We start from the raw sequence: 18,266 nt of genomic DNA, 5'->3' as shown, positions 1-18,266 counted from the left end.
CTCGGACTGCGGCAGCCCCTTGGGAAACGAACGTCCCCTCGGTGCTCCAGCTGGGGACGCTGGGGCAGGGGGGACAGGTGGGTGCACTCAGAGGGGCAGGGCTGGGCCCGGGAGTCTCAGGGCCTGGGCAACTCGGGGCAGGGCCTCTTCACTCCGCTCCCCCACCTTCGTGCGCGCTCCTGCCAGCGCCCTAGACTGGACTGTGAATAAGCAAACCACTCGGAAACAAGCGGCCTCTGTTTGCTTCCTGCCCAGTGCTGCCTCGGCACTTTGTTTGCCAAACATTCCTTGGGGTTTTGCGGCCTTTGCTTTGGCCTTTCTCACTAGTCCTCCCCACCCCCGGGGGCTGCTTCAAAACCCAGAAGCAAGAGGTAGCCCCCCTGGGCTGAGGATGGGCTGAGGATGAGCCGGGCCCAAGCAGGCCTGCCGGGCAGGGTGCTGTTTTCCCACCGCTCCAGACAGAGAAGGCCCAGGGCAGAGTTTATGAGCTTCTGGTTGTGGAGCCAGGCTCGATGACAACCACTCGTCCAGGCGTCTCCTCCGGGCATGCCAGCCTGCACACCCCGGGCAGCTCACTGCTGAGACACCCCCACCCCCGGCTCTCAATGGCATGATGGGAGGGATGGGCACCGGGGGACTTGCTAGGGAGATTCCCATCCGGGGCCACTAGTGTACCCTGGTGAGGGGAGAGGACACATCAGGACCTTTCCAGATGGATGTCAGGTCCAAGGAAGGCCTTCCCAGACCAGTCTTCTCTCCAGATGGCTTCCTGGGCACTAAGGCTGCAGGCTTTGGAGGTTAACCTTGTCAGTCCCATAGATACTCTGTCCTACGTTAACCATGTCAAATACTTGCTGTATTTCTGATGTTGTGACATTTGGGGCCGTCCCCTCCCAGGGCCAGCCAGGGCCTAGAGACAGCAAACAACTTGCCCGTCTGCCAGGGCACACTGTTCTACTGCAAACCAATCAAACCAGAGCCCACACCCCCGACCACCTGCTTTTCCACGCTCTGAACAACTACCCACCATGTCTAATCACACCAGGCCAAGTACCCGGCAGCTAGGGACAGCCTCTGAGCCCCAAAGCCCTCAGAAATGATTCCGACTGGGCAATCCTAAACCTGCTTACATTGCCTGGTGGGTTCCTTCCTGCAGAAGCCATAATAAAGGCTCTTGCCGTGGTGCCCTATTCTCCCCCTGCTTCTACACCCACACTGATGCTTCCCATGTGCCCCGCCCCCACCCCCAGGGCATAGCAGACCCCCTTCCCTGCAGATCCGTGAATAGAACAAACGATCTTTCCATCGGCAGTCGTCTCCTATGCTGTTGGCCTTGACATACCTGAGTCATAACAGAACCTACGTTTTAAAACACGTACCTAATTTGTGTAGGGGTTTTGTCCCTCCCGAGGGTGAGCGCACCATTCCCATTTCTACCCTCACCATCCTTCCTCCCACTTAGGCCTTGGAGTTGGACAAGATGGTCTGTGAGCTACTGGGAACACGGGGCTCAGTCTGGAAGTGGAGTGGAGACATAGGCTCTTTTATTCATGGATCAGACTCTCCACTTGGGATAAGGAGGCATGTGGTCTCTTAGCCCAAAGAGCTGCGACCACGGTGGCCACTGAAGGTGTGATACAGGTGTCCCCACATCTCTGCCACGAGGGAATGTCACAACCCAATCGCCAGCATCTCACGTGGTCTAGTCATGAAGAGTCCGGGTTTGGGGGATCCAGGTGACCCTACTACCAGCTAGCTACCTTCATAGTTCCGGGCAAGCCATTACTCCCTTCTGGCCTTCACTTCTTCAGCGAGACAATGAAGGGGGATGGACCAGAGGATCCCTGTAACCTTTCCAGATCTAGCCTTCAAACACCATGCATTTTGTGCCTTTCTGTGTTTCCTAAGGAAGCTTCTAGCATGCTGGGAACCTGTCAGGGAGAAGACGATAGATACAGTACCGTCTTTCCCATCTCCATCACAGCCTACTCAATCCTCTGGGGTCAGAGCAGTAATAATAGCAATTATCTGACAAATAATGGCCATAATAGCATCTCCTGGACTATAATTATGAATACAATAATGTTTCAGAAAATATTGGCTAACAAGACTGAGATGGAGCCACTAGAACAAACCAAAAAAATGTATAATGACATCTCAGACGTTCCGCTTTTATGATCAGGAACTTCTCTAAAAATCACAAAAACCCGTAGAGGAAAAAAAAATTAAATTACATGGCTCTGCATAGCGGAGTAAAGGAAAACGTTCAACTGATCATCTTAGCAACGGGCGTGGAACTAACCGCACGCAGTCACTGACGTCTGTCGGGTGCCAACCCCGTGCCCGCCGCGGGCGTGTTACGGCCCTGCGAGGAGAGTCTTATCATTCGCATTTATAGGCAGAGGAGAGAGGATCCCAGAGAATAAATGATGGGATTACGGTTGTATGACTAATAAACAGCAGTATCCCGCTTCCAATTCAGAAGCGTCTGGATCTGGAGGCCGAATTTCTTCACCCTTCCACATTGCTTCTTATCAGACCTCAGAGTGACCATGGCACGGACCAGGAGCCCTCTCGTGCTGTGTCTCACGCTCAAGAGCCAGTACACATTGATCAGCTCGTTCTATTGCCTTCCAAGGAGCAATGATTATACTGTGACTGTTAGCGTCACTGTAAGGTTCAGGTGTTTGGGGCCGTGACTCCAGGCTCAGGGTCTTGAGCTCACTTTCTTCTCCAGTAGGGTGATGCTCCTCCTAACACGGACCTCAGCTCATTGCAAACGCAGACACACAACTGTGGCTACGGGGGTGGGGGTGGGGGGGCCAGGTAGACCAGCGCGTACTCACGTTGACCGATTCCTTGCCGTTAAACTTGACTCGGACCCTTGGCTCCTGAATGACATCCAGGTTGAAGCCTGTGATGGTCAGTGGCGTGTGGCCACTGGGAACAAGCAGAGGATGGGTTAGGTGAAAAGCTCTCTGAAACCCCTAACTGCCGCCACGCTTGGGTCCCCGCACAAGTCCCCCAGGGCCGAAGGGGTTATGTCAGGTGGCAGCTGGGCGCATCCCCCCCCACCTCTGCCTCACCTGGCGATACTCCACTCCGGCTCAATGCGCTGCACCCGGGGGTCATCTATGTACTCGAACTGCAGGTTGTTATCCACGCGGGCTCGGTCGACACTCACGGAAACCGGCACCGGGCCCAGTCCGTTCGATGACGGAGGGGAGACGCACACGATCTCATTCATTGACCGCCTGATGGGGGGACAGCGGGAGGCTGGTGAAGAAAGGCCTGGGCAATGAGGAGAGCTCTCTGGCTTTAGAGCGAATTTTCCTCGGTCTGAGGGTGGGGATGGCCCAGAAGTGTTCTTTCCTACTCTACACAATGGAACAGATCCCTTATCGATGGATATAGGTCCCTCTTTCTATAGGAGACTCAACTCTGGTTGGAGGGAGGGAACAAATTAGAAAAAGGGGTTAGAGAATGTGGGACAGGGGCAGGGCTTCATGGGCTCTGGGTGATCTTTTCTTTTCTGGATTTTTCTAGATTAGACTAGGGAGCCAGTGCTTAGGGTCTGGTCAGTCACTGAACAAATACTCCTTGAGCATCAACTATGTAGAGAAGAGAACACGCAGTCCTTGCCCTCGGGGAGTTTATAATCCGAGGAGGAGACAACGAGATACTACTGAGCATGTTGGGGTCTCACCCATGGGTTCTGTCAGAATTCTCTCAGGATTCTGCGGATCCCTAGGGCTTCATCAGTGTATCTGGTGAATAGAAGGTGTTTGGATTTTTATGCCCAAGAGATGCCCTGAGGATGAGTCTGTGTGCTTGCTGATGACTGAGGCCATGTGGTCTCCATGTTTCTCAAGTCTCCATAATGGGGACCTCATCAATGCTCGAGCCCCAATGATGACTGAAGAGTTTCTGGGACCTTCCTCATCAGCAGTTCTCATGGCCCTCATCCTAATTATTTTTAGAAGCATCTAGTCCCTTGATATGTTCACTAGTTATATTGCTACAAACTGAGTAGTGCTGTATATTTCGCACAGGGATGGGAATGGTGTTTGGGTCCAGGACGTGGCCCACACCGCGGAAGCCATGGCGTGGGCCCCTGTGTGAACACGCCCAGGAGCAGGTGTGCACACGCCTCACATGGCCAGCCTCCTAGGGCTCCTTTGAATGCATCTTACCCATAGAACTCGCAGGTCTGGTTGCCCAGGTATACAGCCACACTGCTCCCAGCCCCGAGATAATGGCCCGTGATGGTCACCATGGTGCCTCCCGATTCTGGTCCTCGGATGGGGTTGAGGGACAGCACGGAAGGGTTCTTTGAAAAGAAGCAGGGAAGTGATCACAGGTTTGGTCCAAAGTGACAGGCCCGAGGTTAGACATAAGGGCCAAAGGAGGGACTGAGTCTATGCTCGGGGTACAGGTACTTTTCCTGCCCTTTCTAATCTCTTATCCCGGAGTTGAGACTGTTTCTAAGAAGAGGCTCTGGTATGTCCAGGGAAGGCAGAAGGACCATGTTTTAGAATTAATTAACTCCTTGGGGAATCTCACGCTCATAATAACACTGAAGGGAAGGCAAAGGTAGCACTGACTAATCTATCAATTAGTTTACAAATTGAGAGCAATTTGAAAATGCTTCTCTATCTGGAGCCGGTACTGATTTTTTTGGCACAAAATCGATTAAGACTGAATAAAGCATCCTTGTCTAGATCGAGCCACCAAGGGGCTAAAGTCCTCCATTAGTGGCCCATGCACAGGTCCTGCCCCCTCTGAAGCATGTGAGGGGGCACAGCAGGGGGCCTGGGGCAGAGCCCTGTCAGTAAATGTCTGGCGTGGCTTCCCCAACCTTCATGAGGAGGCTGGCCCATCAATGGCCAGGGCTTTCTAGTAAACTCACTAAGCTGTAAAATTAAACATGAAGCTTCAAAGAAGTGTCATCTGGTCTCTAATGCATCGGGTGGCTGACCTAAATCAGAGACAACTGCTCCTGCCCGGAGGACAGAGGAGTGGAATGGAAAGTGCCTTTTAACTGAGCAACTACACCTGCACGAATTCTAGTCCGCATCAGCCATTCACTACCCACGGGCCCTGAAGCAAGTTTCTGGATCATTCTGGGCTTTTGTTTGCTCCAACATTGAGACAAGGTGGGCTAAATTATCTCTAAAGCCCCCCCCCACCCCTGACCCCCAGCAGGGGCAGTCTACAGTTCTCTCTCCATCCAGACTTTCTGTGTTTGCAAGACCCTGTCTGTCCTGAGTCAGAGACAGGGTAGGTTGGCGGCAGGTAGGCTGCAGTCCTCTCCCATCTGAGAAAAAAAGACGAGTAGGATAAAAAAGCAGAGATGCCAAGATAGGAAGGTAGAGCCTGGAAAACCTAAAGCAAGCAGTAAATGCTTTGGAGAGAATAAAATTTTGTGGTCTAATGATTTTTCAAAACTCGTAGCAAGGCTGGTTTGACCCCATCGGCTGCTGTTAACACTTTTTAATGAACAACTCAACGTGGTGATACAGGTAAGTGTCAGAAGAGGGACTCCAGGGCCCCAGAAGTGTGCTATCGATTCAGTGGGAAGACAGCCCCAGCAGACTCCAGGGCCCCAGAAACACGCTATTGATTCGGTAGGAAGACAGCCCCAGCCTTAAAGAAAGCCTTTGTGATTCTATTACCTGCTGCCTGAGCGCCAAGAGATGTTTTCAGGTGTGAGGGTGTGCGTATATGTGCACACAACCACACCATCCCACAGAGCAACTCACACGTACCCCCCGCCCGCTCCCGTGGGCCTGCCACAGACGCACGTCCCCGCGGGATTTGAAGTGACTTCTCTAAACTCCCACTTACAATATCCTTGGCAGAAAACAAAGCATGTGGATAAATTTAGACCTTTTTAATTAGGTCCCTCAGGCGATCTGTGCTCATTAGGCTGGAATGAGACTAAGATGTCACATTGGCGGGACAAGGGGCAGCCCCTCCCCACCCGGTGGGAAGGATCCACTTTCTTTTCTTTTAAGATTTTTTTTTTTTATAAATTAATTTTTATTGGTGTTCAATTTACCAACATACAGAATAACACCCAGTGCTCATCCCGTCAAGTGCCCCCCTCAGTGCCCGTCACCCATTCACCCCCACCCCCCGCCCTCCTCCCCCTCCACCACCCCTAGTTCATTTTCCAGAGTTAGGAGTCTTTATGTTCTGAAGATTTTAATTACTTATTCATGAGAGACACAGAGAGTGAGAGAGGCAGAGACACAGGCAGAGAAGCAGGCTCCCTACAGGGAGCCCCAGGTGGGACTCGATGCCTGGACTCCAGGATCACACCCTGGGCCGAAGGCAGACGCTTTCTAAGAAAGGCCTGATGTGGCCTTATTTAGAACTCCGACCCGTGACTCTCTGGGACTCTAGCAGCGCTGGTAGTCACACAGGGGTAGTCCTGGCCTGGGAGCGGGCTCTGGGGCCTCCCCGGGGCAAAGTCTGGAACAGAAGTGTGGCCCTGCTGGGAGCTCACAGCCCTGTGCAGGACCCCCACACTCACCACAAAGGTGTACTGTTGATGCGACTTGGTCATGAACTCGGGCTTACACTCGCCAATGCACAGGCGCACGGGCCCGGAGGTGGTGCCCACGAGGGCATGGCCCATCTCACAGACGATCCTGAGGAGAGAGCAAAGCTTCCCGTGAGAGGCCGGGCTAGAGCTGGCATCCGCGCCTGCACTGCTCACCCCCGTCCCATTAAATGACTCATCACCCCCTTGCACACGTGCCCTACCAAGTCTCAGCTTGCTCACTCGTCCGGCTGTGTGACCCTGGGTAAAGTGCTTTCCCTCTCTGGGCTTTAGCCTCTGATCCATACAGGGAGAGGATGAATGAGATCACCTCAAAACCCTGCAGAGCCTCGGAACTCCACGCTGCCTAATTCTCTGAATAAACCCGTATCTGGAGTATTCCCATTGCCTAGTGCGGCACGTAGCCCCGGGTAGCTACCCGGTTGCTATAGAATAAAACCCGATGTCCAACAGAGACCTGGGAGCAGTGATTCAGTTAGTGCTCTTTCCTGCGTGACAAGACAAAATTGCAAGTCTCCCTAAAGGAGGGGGTGAGGGCCTGTTTGCCAAGCGGATTCAATTGTGGTTCGTTTCCCACAGTGAGTTTTAAAAAGGGAAGAGATAATCTGGTGAGATAGTGAGCGCCCCAGACAGGAGCTCCCAGCTCCCAGCCAACGGGAGCAGCGCAGTCCTGCGGCTGCAGGCGAAGGGGTGGGTGGTGGACGAGTTCATTAGGACATTAGGACGGCAGCTGACACCGGACTCCCACTTAATCAAGGTCTGAGTGCACCAAGCTGGTGGGCGAGGCAGTGAACCAGCCGTGGGGTTGGAAGTCACGTCTCACATTAAGACGCTGGGTAGCTGGAGGGAAGAGGGGGGTGCGGCCTTCTCTCTCCTCAAGTTCAGATCAATACCCCCGGTGATGACTCCCCTGGTGCCTGAGATCCGCTTACAACAAGCACATTTAGAGACTGGTTGCCTTGGCCACAGCAGCCTTCTCAGAAGGGTGGGAGAGACTGGAGAAATCGGGTTCTGGGGGGTTCCTCTTGCTAGGATTATAAGGCACGGGGCGGGGGTGGGGGTGGGCAAGAGCCCCACCAGGCCGGGCAAAGAAGCTCTGGACGGAAGAAAGGACTTTCCTTCTCCTCCCAACACCATGGTGCCCCTGGCAGGTTTGCTTAGCGGGGCGTCGGGGAAACAGCCCCTGGTACACTAATCCCCAGCATTCCGCCGGCGCTGCGGGGAAGATCCGTGTTTAACCGGGCGGTGCTTATCTCCACTGCTTCTCTAGGAAGGAAGGTAACTAAACAGAGATTTCATTTCGATGTAATAAAACTCGTGCTAAACAAATACGCCGCATGCTCACACACACGGCGCGCCAGGGATCTCCACCTCCTTCATAACAGTTAATCCCAAATAAGTACTTTAACTCCCGGTGAATATTTACTTAACATGCAATAACTGTCTTATTACGTCTAGCATATTAGATTCGACAAGACAGTACTGAATGCACACGGAAGGAGACTCTCCCTTCCCTTCCTCTATGAATAAATAAATGAATTACGAACGCGGGGTAAAGGCGGTGGTGATGATCAATTAGTTTTTTGCACGTAACTGTCTTCTTAAACCTCATTAGCAGAGCATTTGAGAAGCTTAATTTAAGGTACTGTGTGTGGTTATTTTCATGCTGCTACCTGCTTGGAGTAACAAATCCCTCCCCCTGGGTCCTGGGCCCCAGCGCCTGCCCCCCACTTGGGGTCCCTGCCCGCCTGCAAACCGCACCTCTGTGCTCCCAAGGGGCCGCAGGGGAGACTCCGTGATCTACTGCAGGGGAAGAGGAGGACAAATAAGAGGGGAGAAGCAGATCAATCTCTGTCCCTCTCTTCTAATTAGGGCTCTCTTGTCCCCCACCCCTCATCCCCATCCCAGGGCCAGAGTCATCCTCCAGAAGAAAGGAGGAGGAAATCATGGCAGGCTTGACTGGGCATCAGGGAGAGGAAATATGGGAACATGTGAGTCGGGGGCATTCTTTTCTTTCCTTGGACTCAGGGGTCCGTCTAGGAGAGGACAAAGCCTAAAATGGGCTATTCAGCTCTTTCTGGAGGGAGGTTAACAATGGCCCGAAGCCTTCGGGTGCACCGTCTTTTCTAGAACATTTTCTTGCTCGGGGCTCATGTCCCAGAAGATAAGCTTTACGTATCGAGGGCCTCGGAGAAGAGGGATGGGCGGGAGACGGGCACTGCCCAAGTGTCCAAGGCTGAGTGCCCGTAGTGGGCTCCGAATGCCCCACCGGGAGCGGCGTGACGCAGGGGAGCAGGGACTGGGCTGCAGCGAGGCGCCAGAGATCGACGGTGTGCTCCCTTCCGTCACGGGCAATGGCACTGAGGCCCAGAGAGGCTGAGCGGCCCATCCGCAGCCACAGTGGCAGAGCCATGGTTCAAGTCCAGCCCCGCCTGACTCCAACGCTGAGGCCTTTGACCATTCTACTCTACCGCTATAGAATTAACGGGTGCCTCCTCTGTCTTTTGGGGAAGGGGCAGGGTAGCGATGGCAGCAATGCCAGGGTGCAGCTGAGGATGCTGGGGTGTGAGAGGATGTGGGGGGAGGTGGGGAAGTGCCAGCTGGGTTCCTAAGGTGCTGACATCTATCTATGCCCCCTACCTTCCTGGGCGTAGATGACCCCAGGCAGCAGTGTGTGCACCGCTTCCTCCTTCAAGCCTTACAAATTGGTGAAGTTCCTGTGGTTTGATTTCTGGGGGCCTCCTGCCTTCCCGGCCTCCTCCTGGTGTCTCTGGTGGCTCTAAGCTCCCTAAAGATCATAAGGAGACGATAGCTGGGGATGCCTAAAGCTTCTCCTTGCAAAATGAGGAAACTAATAATCATCCAGCTTCAACATTTGGAGGTTCAACTCCCTCCTGGTTGACAGGGAGCTTCTGGAGACACATTCGTGACGCCCACAGGCTTGCTGATGGGAGGAGTTGCAGTTCCACGGGGCACACAGTTTACTGCTCTGACATCCCAAGGATCATAGATGCAGTTGTCGAGATCACCTATTTCTACACTTCTTCATTCTCCACATGAGACGTCTGAGAATCTGGGAGCAAAGTGATTTGCCCAAGGTCACCCAGCTCACCAGTAGCTGAGTTCCTGGCACCCAGTCCAGTGCCCTCACCCCCACAGTCTGGCAGAGATGGTGCCTTTCTCCCCATGAGCGTGCACCCCTGGGTGGGGGAGCACATGCCTCTAACATCCAGCCAGCCATGACGGGGTTCACAGTTGCAGCAGATGGGGGAGGCTGTGTTTGAGGACCTCGGCTGAGTCCTTCTCACACAGAGTCCCTGTCCCAGGAGAGGCTGAGCTTCGGCCTCTACCTGTGTCTAATCACCCAGAAATCGTCCTGTGATGGAATCAGCTGGCCCTCCACAGACCGGTGGGGTGCTGATTGGAGGACTAAGTGGGGCCCTTTAACCAACATTAACCTAATTGCTGAGTGATGGATGGCGTGGCACCAGCATACGGTGAGCCATTACCGTGCCCGCTAATCCTGCCCGCACCCGGGACACTGCACTGGCCCGGTTAGCCAAATTCATCTCGCCCAGACATCTGTAACGATTGCGCCTGCTGCTCACTGCCTGGGATGGAGGCTTTAATGAGGTTCACAAACTCCGAAACCTCGAGAGTGGTAATGAGCCTGGCACGGCTGGGAAGCAGGGCTGCACCAGCTGAGGTGCGGAGAGCGCTTGCTGCCTCCTGCCCCTCCTGTGCCCCAGAAGAAGGCGGTGGAGGTTTTCTAGGGTGGGGGACCACCAGCCTCGGCAGGGACCCCCGGCGACCGTCAGTCACCTCCCCCGGCTCCCCCCACATCCTCACTTCTGGTTTCTCTCGGCTCTTTCTCCCCCGTGGCCCTGGGGCCTTTGATTTCAAAGACAGACTATTCCCTCACATTCCCAGGCACACGGTGGTCTCCGTTTCCCCATCTGACTGAATTTCCCCCCAAGCCCGTGCAGTAGGCCTCATGATCTCCACCAGGCTGGTGAAGGTCCGAGAGATCGGACAGTTTGCAAAGGCCCCGGAGCAGCCAGGACTTAGACCACCTACGAGTCCCAAAGCTCATGAGGTCTCCACGTCCAGCTGCTCAAGACTGTACTCCTCAGCTCAGAGCCTTACCCGTCGGTCCCCGAGACCCTGTCCTTTGGTCCTGCGGCATCTCACTAAGTAGGAGCCCTGGCCTGTGTCCAGAGGCCCAAGGCAGATCCTTGCGGCCACAGTGGATTCAGGGATGGTGGGACCAAGTGTCTAGTCCAGCCTGGCAGGGTGCTGACGGGAAGGGACCCCGCAAGCTGTCCTGCCTCCTGTCCCCGATGCCTTGACCTCCTCTTCTGGCTCAGAAGCACAATTTCTGTCAATCCCCTACCCCCCATCTCTTTTCTGGAGACCCAGCCAGTCTTTCCTCCAAGAGTCAGTCCTCGCAGGGATATATGGTTGTCCGGAAGTTGGGTCTGGTTCGAAGGATCTGAACGGCCCCGTTGTGTCCCCACTGCGGGGGCGAGGGGTCCTCATTGTGGTCCCCAGAGTCTGGGAATTCACTCCTCTGACTCTGAGCCTGCTCTGGGCCACACTGGAACCGCGGGCCCTGCCCCCAGTGGCCCCAGAGGCCACTCGCTGCTGGGTCACGGAATTTTCGGACGGCTCTTGTCCAGGAGCCTTGCCCCATTGCTCTTATGAGATGGAGAGATCTGGAGAAGTCAGGGGCCTCAGGTTCCCGCTCTGCTTGGCCACCTGTGCACTGGGTGAACTGCCCAAGTCCCTTCACTTCTCCAAGACTGTGGCTCTCTCCTGCTTTGCCAAGGGCGAGGGCAGCACCTATCTCTCGGCGTCCTCCCCAATTACAAGCGAGACAACGCATGAGGACGTGCAAGTACTGACAGAAGATAAAGTGTTGTCATGTTTCTGGGTGTTACTCAAGGCCGACTCTGGGGAGGCCCAGGGGGAGGGGCCTGGACCCCAGGGGTGGGGCTACGGGAGAGAAGCCCCTCCCACCAGGCTGCTCCTCGGAGGGTTCTGGGCACCCCTGGCCCAGCTGTGTTTTCAGTAGAACTGGGTGACCTGACCCCACTTTACCTGACAAATCAAGCAGAATGATCTGGATGTTCCCTTTGCCTTCTCCTGGGTGGGGGGGCGGAAAGCATCCCTCCTTCCACCCTTCTGCCCTCAGCTCTGTGCCCATCCCCTGCCCACCGCCTCCACAGCCGGCGCCACTGCCAAATGAACGCCCCAAATTGGAACATATGTCACTCCTGGAGCCCCGCTCGCCTGTCCGCCACTACACGCCTATTTTCTAATTTCCAGCTGACATTTCCCTTAGTGAAATAAATGAATTTGCTCCGGCGAAGGCCCTGCTCGGATTAAGCTGCTGTCAGAGCCCCACGAGCCAAACAAATTGTTGCCCGCAGCCCACCGTGCGGGATGCATTCCAATGGGGGCTGGCAGGGGAGGGGCCCGGGGGACCGAGGAGGAGCCTGGGTTGGTTGGGAGCAAGGCTCAGGTGCCACCGGCTGGGCCAAGGCAGACCGAGGGGCAGTGTCGTGCCGGGAGCTCTGATGCCACAGGAACCAAGGAGCAGGGAATCACTCAGGATAGGAGCCTTCGGGAGAGGAGGCAGGAGGGGAAGGGGGCTCTGGGAAGGCTTCCCAGGCAGGGTCCATGGGATGGGAGGGAATCCTGGAGAAATCCCCAAGAAGGGAGAGGCAGCTTCCCCCCCCTTTCAGCTGCAAAGGGGAAAAGTATGGGACAGAGCACCCCAGACTCACTGCTCTGCGATGATGTAATCCCCCGGCAGGGGGGTGCAGGGCACCCCAGCCACCTGCACGTGGTGGGCGATCTCAGAGAAGTCCAGGCCCAGGTTCACGCCATGGATGGTCACTCGAGTCCCTCCTTCAGGTGGTCCAGACACCGTCAGAATCTGCGGGAGGGAAATGGGATCACACACCTGCAAGGCCACAGAGGCAGGGGCAGCAGTGCCCTTGCCCCGCCCCGAGGGAGGCTGCACACCCAGAATCGGGGTGAATGGACCATGTTGCCTCCACTTGTCAGCTTGTCTGGGCTCCTGCCATCATCTCCTTTCTACTACTTCCTCGGTTCTTGAGGTCATGAATTCATTCATGCGTTCATTTACTTAGAACATTATCAGGAAGTCCTAGACGTGAGGCAGAAAATCCTTGTTTGAGATGTGTCTCTAATTCCCCAGCTGCCTCATGGTGATCAAGTCACAGAGTCTCCCTACACCTCAGTTCTTAGTTGTGAAGGGGGGATAATCATCTCTACCAACGTCGCTCCGAGCACCCGATAGGGCGTTTGGGAGCTTTTTGTAAACCAGAAAGGGCTTTGTAATTGTTATGTGCTATTATTGCCACTCCTGCCTGCTAGACACTGTAGGGGTTACAATGATGAATACGCAGGAAATCGGAAAATTTGCCCTCAAGGAACTTCTGGTCAAGGAGGAAGAGATAAAGGAAGCCATTAATAATGCTGATGCAGGGCACACAGTGATAAGACGGATTTGGAGGAAAAGCTGTGGGAGCCCAGAGGAGTCCAAGATTAGGTACTGCTCCCGGGGTCTGATGAAAGATACAAAGTGTGTCTGACATTGTGATGAAAAAAAAAAAAAATCCCATGATACCTGCTAGAAGCATGGGGAAAAAAAAAAAAAACCCAGCAACTTTAGGATTTCCCAAATTTGGCTGACTTCTCATTTGCAAGGATCATTCAGTTAGTTCCCACTTCAGTCACCAAATGCTGTCTCATTTTGCTTTTGACCCAACAGGAAAAGGAATCAGGCTCTCCCAAGGTGTAAACATCTGTCTGGGATGAGATCAGGCTCGCGGAAAAATGCGGCTCTTTGGGAAGGAACGGATAGGGCCCAGGGGGTCAGTTCATCTGTTGTGGTCCATAGTGATCTGAAGCAGGAGGAAGTTAGAGGTGAACTCAATCCCTGGAAGCAGGTCGGGGTGTCTTACACTAAGATTCTCATATGACGTATAATACTGTTATTTAAAACGTCTGAGACTCTTTCCACTATTACCAAAAGAAAGGCAAGACCAACTGGGTGGGAGGGAGGGAGGGAAAGGTGGGTTGGTCAAGGCCAAGGCTCCACCAGAATCTCCCAAATGGAGCTGCAGCCTGGAACCTTCTGTCCTCGGGCCCCACTGGGAGCCTCCTTTAACCCCGTACGTGCTGGTGGAGCATCAAGTGGCCAGTGGAGTCAAGTGTGTCCCAGGGCAGAGATGACAGGTGAAATGCTGTGGAAGGTTCTGGAAACTCTTCCTTCCTCCCTGTCCCCCAAAAGGACACTGTGCTCTTCCTGTGATGTGGGCACCATGAGTTGTGCAACCAACTTGGCCGTGAATGCCCAGGTGATGGGGGCACAGAGAAGAGATGACAGTGGGGAGGAGGAACAGGCCTCCCTCCCTGCCTGGCCGACTCCTGGGCTCTCAGCAAGTTGGCTGCACAGCCAGGACTTGAAGTCAGTCAGACCTCCTGACCCCCATCCTCTTCTGCAAGGCTCACACGGTGTGGGTTCCTTCCCTCCTTGACGGGCTAGGCCATGAACTCTGTCATCGGGGGAGCTCATTTCACCTAAGTCTCCTTGTCTGAGGCTCCGGTTCCCTTCTCTGGGAATAAAATATCCACCTTCTGAATAAAAATAAACAAGATTCATGAAACGAATCAAGGGAGGGATAGTGGAGGTGGTTCGGAGACTTCTCTGTGTTGGGCGTTGAGTGGGGGTGGGGGGACGCAGAACAATCTGGAGAGAAATGCGCTGGCACGAGGAACCAATGGCCCCATGACTTTCCTGCCCTCCCCCCTTGGTCCCAGATTCTAAAAATAACCACTAGTGGATCTTGGCTGTTGCATTCTCCCCTGGAACTGGGGTCTCCCCGGCTCTGCGAGATGGACCCTTGCTAATGAGGAACAGGGCAGGCGATGCCTCTGCGCCCCTGCAGGAGACATCAGGTGGAAAGAATTTGCTTCGAGCAAATTTCTGTGCCCGGTTCTCCTTTATTCCACTTGGAGTGAGCTCCACTGGCCCCTCTCGCCCGTCCCCCAGCCCCCCTGGATGACAAGAACCCACCTACCAAAAAGAACTGACAAAACCGTGGCGCTTGCTTTGCTCTGCTTCCCCCACTTTTATTTTTAAAAATACATTCTTTTGCTCGCTGCAGTTAATTACAACCTTTCAGAAAAACTGTGAAACGAAATCTTTCTGGAATGCCTAAAAATATTTCCATCTTGCAGGTAGCGTGTGGGGATTGTACTGTGGATATTCAGCGGCGCTGGCAGGATCTGCGAGGCAGCTTCCTTCAGCTGGCAAGTCATCGCAGTGTCCCCTCCTGATATTTGAGGGTTGGGGTCCGAGACACGACCGTGGGCACCAGGAGGGGCCGCAGGGTCCATTTGCCAGCACAGAGCCGCTCAGAAGCATAAGCCAGCTTGCATGTTGCATAAGCCAACATATTGTTTACAGAAGAAAGACTTTTTTTTTTTTAATTGTTAGCAACTGTTAGAGTCTTGGCATGAAGGCACATGTCAAAGAGATAGTTTGGGGTGTGGAGACGCCAGCCTCATCACTTTTAAGCTAGCTAACAGCTGCTGGAATCCAAACCTGGAGAATCAGAGTCCTCACAGGTCATTGGAAAATGCCTGGGGGATGCTGGGTCCCTGGGGTCTTCCTTCCAACATTCTGGCCTATGCCACCAGCACCTGAGGTAGGTGGCAAAGGAATCTGGGATCAGGGAACTAAGCAACCCCATTCCCTAGGGCTTACAAGGGACACTGCTTACATTTCCCTTGCTTAAAACAAAACTGATGTGTAAGAGTCAGGATTTCCCAAACATAGAGGTGGTGTGCATTTGATTTGCAAAAGGATCCCCCAGGTCTCCATTACCGATGACTTCCAAATCTGTATCGTTGGCTCAGACCTCTCTCCTGAGCTCCATATCCATATATCCAATTGCTCCTGGACATCTCTATTTCCACATGTATGTCCCTCAGGCACCTCAAATTTCACCGTGTCTAAAAATGAACTCTTAATTTTTCCTCCTTCCACTCCCAACCTGATTATCCCCACAGATTCTCTTTCAAGGCTAATGGGATCACTGTGCACCCAGCCAGGAGTCTTGCAAGCACTTTCCACTGTTTCCCTTCCCTCCCCTACCATGTATAATAAATAACAGTCACCAGGCACCATCAGATCTCACTCCCTGGCATCCTTTGAATCTGTGGCCCACTCTGTGTTCCAGGGTCAGCGATAAGCACAGCCCCACCACCTCTCACCCGCACCAACCATGAGGGCCTCCATGTTCCAGCGCCAGATCTCACTTCCTCTAGATCTGACTTCTTACCACTTGGTGACCTTCGTGAGCACACACGTGGCCGGGTTACTAGTCACTTGCTCGGCCATCCTTTAATGGTTCTGACCACTGTTAAGGCAAAGTCCCTAATTCCTGGTCTGGCACTTGTCCTTCAAGTTCTGATCTTGGTCGCTTGTTCAAGCCACATCCGCTATCTTACCCTATGTCCTCCATGTTCTATACCCAGATGCCAGCGGCTCGTGCCCACACAATGCACTTTAAAAATCTCCGTGACTCTGCATATCATTTGCTCTCCCCCAGCTTAAAATCAGAGTGGGTCAAGGTGGAGGTCTGGGCTGAGGGTGCAAAGGACCAGCGAAAGGTATCCCGTCGAACACATCTGCCAACACCTGAGGGCTTCCACGTGACTCTGAGACTGAGTATAAGGGCCTTGAGGTCTGTGCAGGGGCTTGGGGTGGTAAACACCCAGGACTCCGGCTTTCCTTATGTCTCCCAGGACCAAGTACTGGGGAGAAGCCACAGAGGGGAGGCTTGACAGAATAGGACGTCCTCTCCAGACAGAAAGCGAATGGGATCTTTTAGGAAAGCACTTCAGACCAGTTAGCCGTGGGGTCCCAAGTCCACGCTGGAGATGGTCCACAAGGCTGTCTCTTAAAAGCAGTGTTAGATTGCAGGGTGCTCAGTGTAGCATCTGCAAAGCTTGGTTCTCTTGGGAGAATGACACAGGTCTACAATGAGGCAAGTTGGTGGAGTTTGCAGAACGACAAGGAAGTTTCAGATCAGAGGGAAACTGTGGGGCTCCAGGGCAGGAGAGAGGTGAGGCAGAAAAGGCAGGATGGGAGTTGTCTTAAGACCTTCACCACTGACCGAGGGGAACCACGGCAGGGCTGGGATGGTGGCCAGATCCACATGGTCCTGGCTTCCAGTTTCAGAAGGCCTTTGCTGCCGGCTAGTTTGGGAGAGGGAAGACAGCCCACCTGACACTCGGGTAGCATCTGCAGCAGGAAGAGCGTAAGACAAACCTGAATTCGTGTTTTAGCTCTGACACTTAGGAACTATGCGACCTTTAATCTCAGGGTCCTTATCAGAAAACAGATAACAATACTTCCCTCACGGGGATGTTCTGAAGGTTAAGGAAAACAACACCTGGAAAGTCCCTGTATGACGGTGGTTTGGAGAGCAGGTCTTGACAATTGGCAATTTCCTCTCTGGTGTTCCCCCTGCACCTGTGCCTTCCCAGATCATAAAAATGTGGGATGATGGCGTCGGGAGGCAGTTTACAGATGCTTGGGGATCTTTCTGTTTCTCTGGAAGGAGGACACAGGGACCAGGGAACTTAGCTGCTAGCGTGACAGGGGGTAGACAGAGCTGCCCAAGGGCTGACTGGAGAAAGCTTGAGAGGCGTCCCCCAGCCTGAGCTGGTCCATGCTGCCGAGGATAGGGCCTTGGCTTGGGTGGATTCTGGACCCTGCGCGGAAGCATGCCCTAAGCCAGACATCGCCCTTTCACCCAGAATAAATTTGGGAGGACACTGGCCCTGTCTAAAATGGTCTTCATTCTTTCCTCCTTCCCTTCTAGCCATTTCCTTTTCCCCTGGCGATCAGCCATTCTGGGGTAGGCACAGCACTGCACAATGAACTCAATGAATGCTTCCAGGAAAGTAATTCTGAATGAGACACCCACACAAACAAATGGCTTGACAGTTTGGGATGTGTATGAGTGTGTGTGAGTGTGCGTAGTGAGGGTGCGGAGAGAGGGGGAGGGGAGCTGGAAACTTGAGAGATCCGCTGGGATCCTTAGATACTGATCATTTCAGCTCCGTGCTTGTCAACATGTTTTCTATCGCGGACCAGACATCCATCTGATGTCTCCTCTGTGGACCTCAGAGGTTAGGGGATGAGGTAGAGAAGTGCCCAGGAGCAGCTGCTGTTGCTAAGTGCGGGGTGGGGCGGGGAAGGGGGTTTTTGCTCTCCCGTGTTCTGTGCGCCCATCTCCCCAGCACTCTGGTCCAGCTCTGTCCTGGACTCTGAGCTCCCGCGGAGAGCTAAGGGTCCCCAGGCTATAGGGCCTAAAGGCGACGTGCATCTGACATGCTGCTCCTCGTCCGCTGCCGATGGCCACGCATGTCCACTGATAAAGGCCCACCTCTCCTGCAAGGCTCTGCTGAAATCTGCCTTCCTGGGGAGGCTTTTTCTGATCCCCTAGAGCAGACTTCCAGCACCTTCTCCTCTGCTCCCACTGCCCTTTGTGAATGGCCCCGAGGACGTAATGGCCATGCTGGGTTGCAAAGTGCTTCTTTTCTCAATAAGATAATAACTGTCTTGGGACAGAGGCGATCTCACTTTTGC

General features: G+C 53.9%; 1 protein-coding gene across 1 annotated transcript in view; it reads right to left on the bottom strand.

Moving 5' to 3' along the window:
* PLXNA2 (plexin A2) overlaps window positions 1-18,266 on the bottom strand; it is a 207,963-nt gene that overhangs the window by 21,819 nt on the left and 167,878 nt on the right. Inside the window, exons 13-17 of the mRNA XM_055319349.1 lie at window positions 12,358-12,509; window positions 6,539-6,656; window positions 4,194-4,330; window positions 3,087-3,254; window positions 2,847-2,940 (exon numbers count right to left, since the gene is read on the bottom strand). Coding sequence (XP_055175324.1) covers window positions 2,847-2,940; window positions 3,087-3,254; window positions 4,194-4,330; window positions 6,539-6,656; window positions 12,358-12,509 — 669 coding nt within the window. The remainder of the gene's footprint in view (window positions 1-2,846; window positions 2,941-3,086; window positions 3,255-4,193; window positions 4,331-6,538; window positions 6,657-12,357; window positions 12,510-18,266) is intronic.

Source organism: Nyctereutes procyonoides, unplaced genomic scaffold, assembly GCF_905146905.1.
Source record: "Nyctereutes procyonoides isolate TBG_1078 unplaced genomic scaffold, NYPRO_anot_genome, whole genome shotgun sequence".
Classification (NCBI taxonomy): domain Eukaryota; kingdom Metazoa; phylum Chordata; class Mammalia; order Carnivora; family Canidae; genus Nyctereutes; species Nyctereutes procyonoides.
The sequence above is the reverse complement of the archived record's forward strand: the minus strand, read 5'-3'. Positions and strand labels throughout refer to the sequence as shown.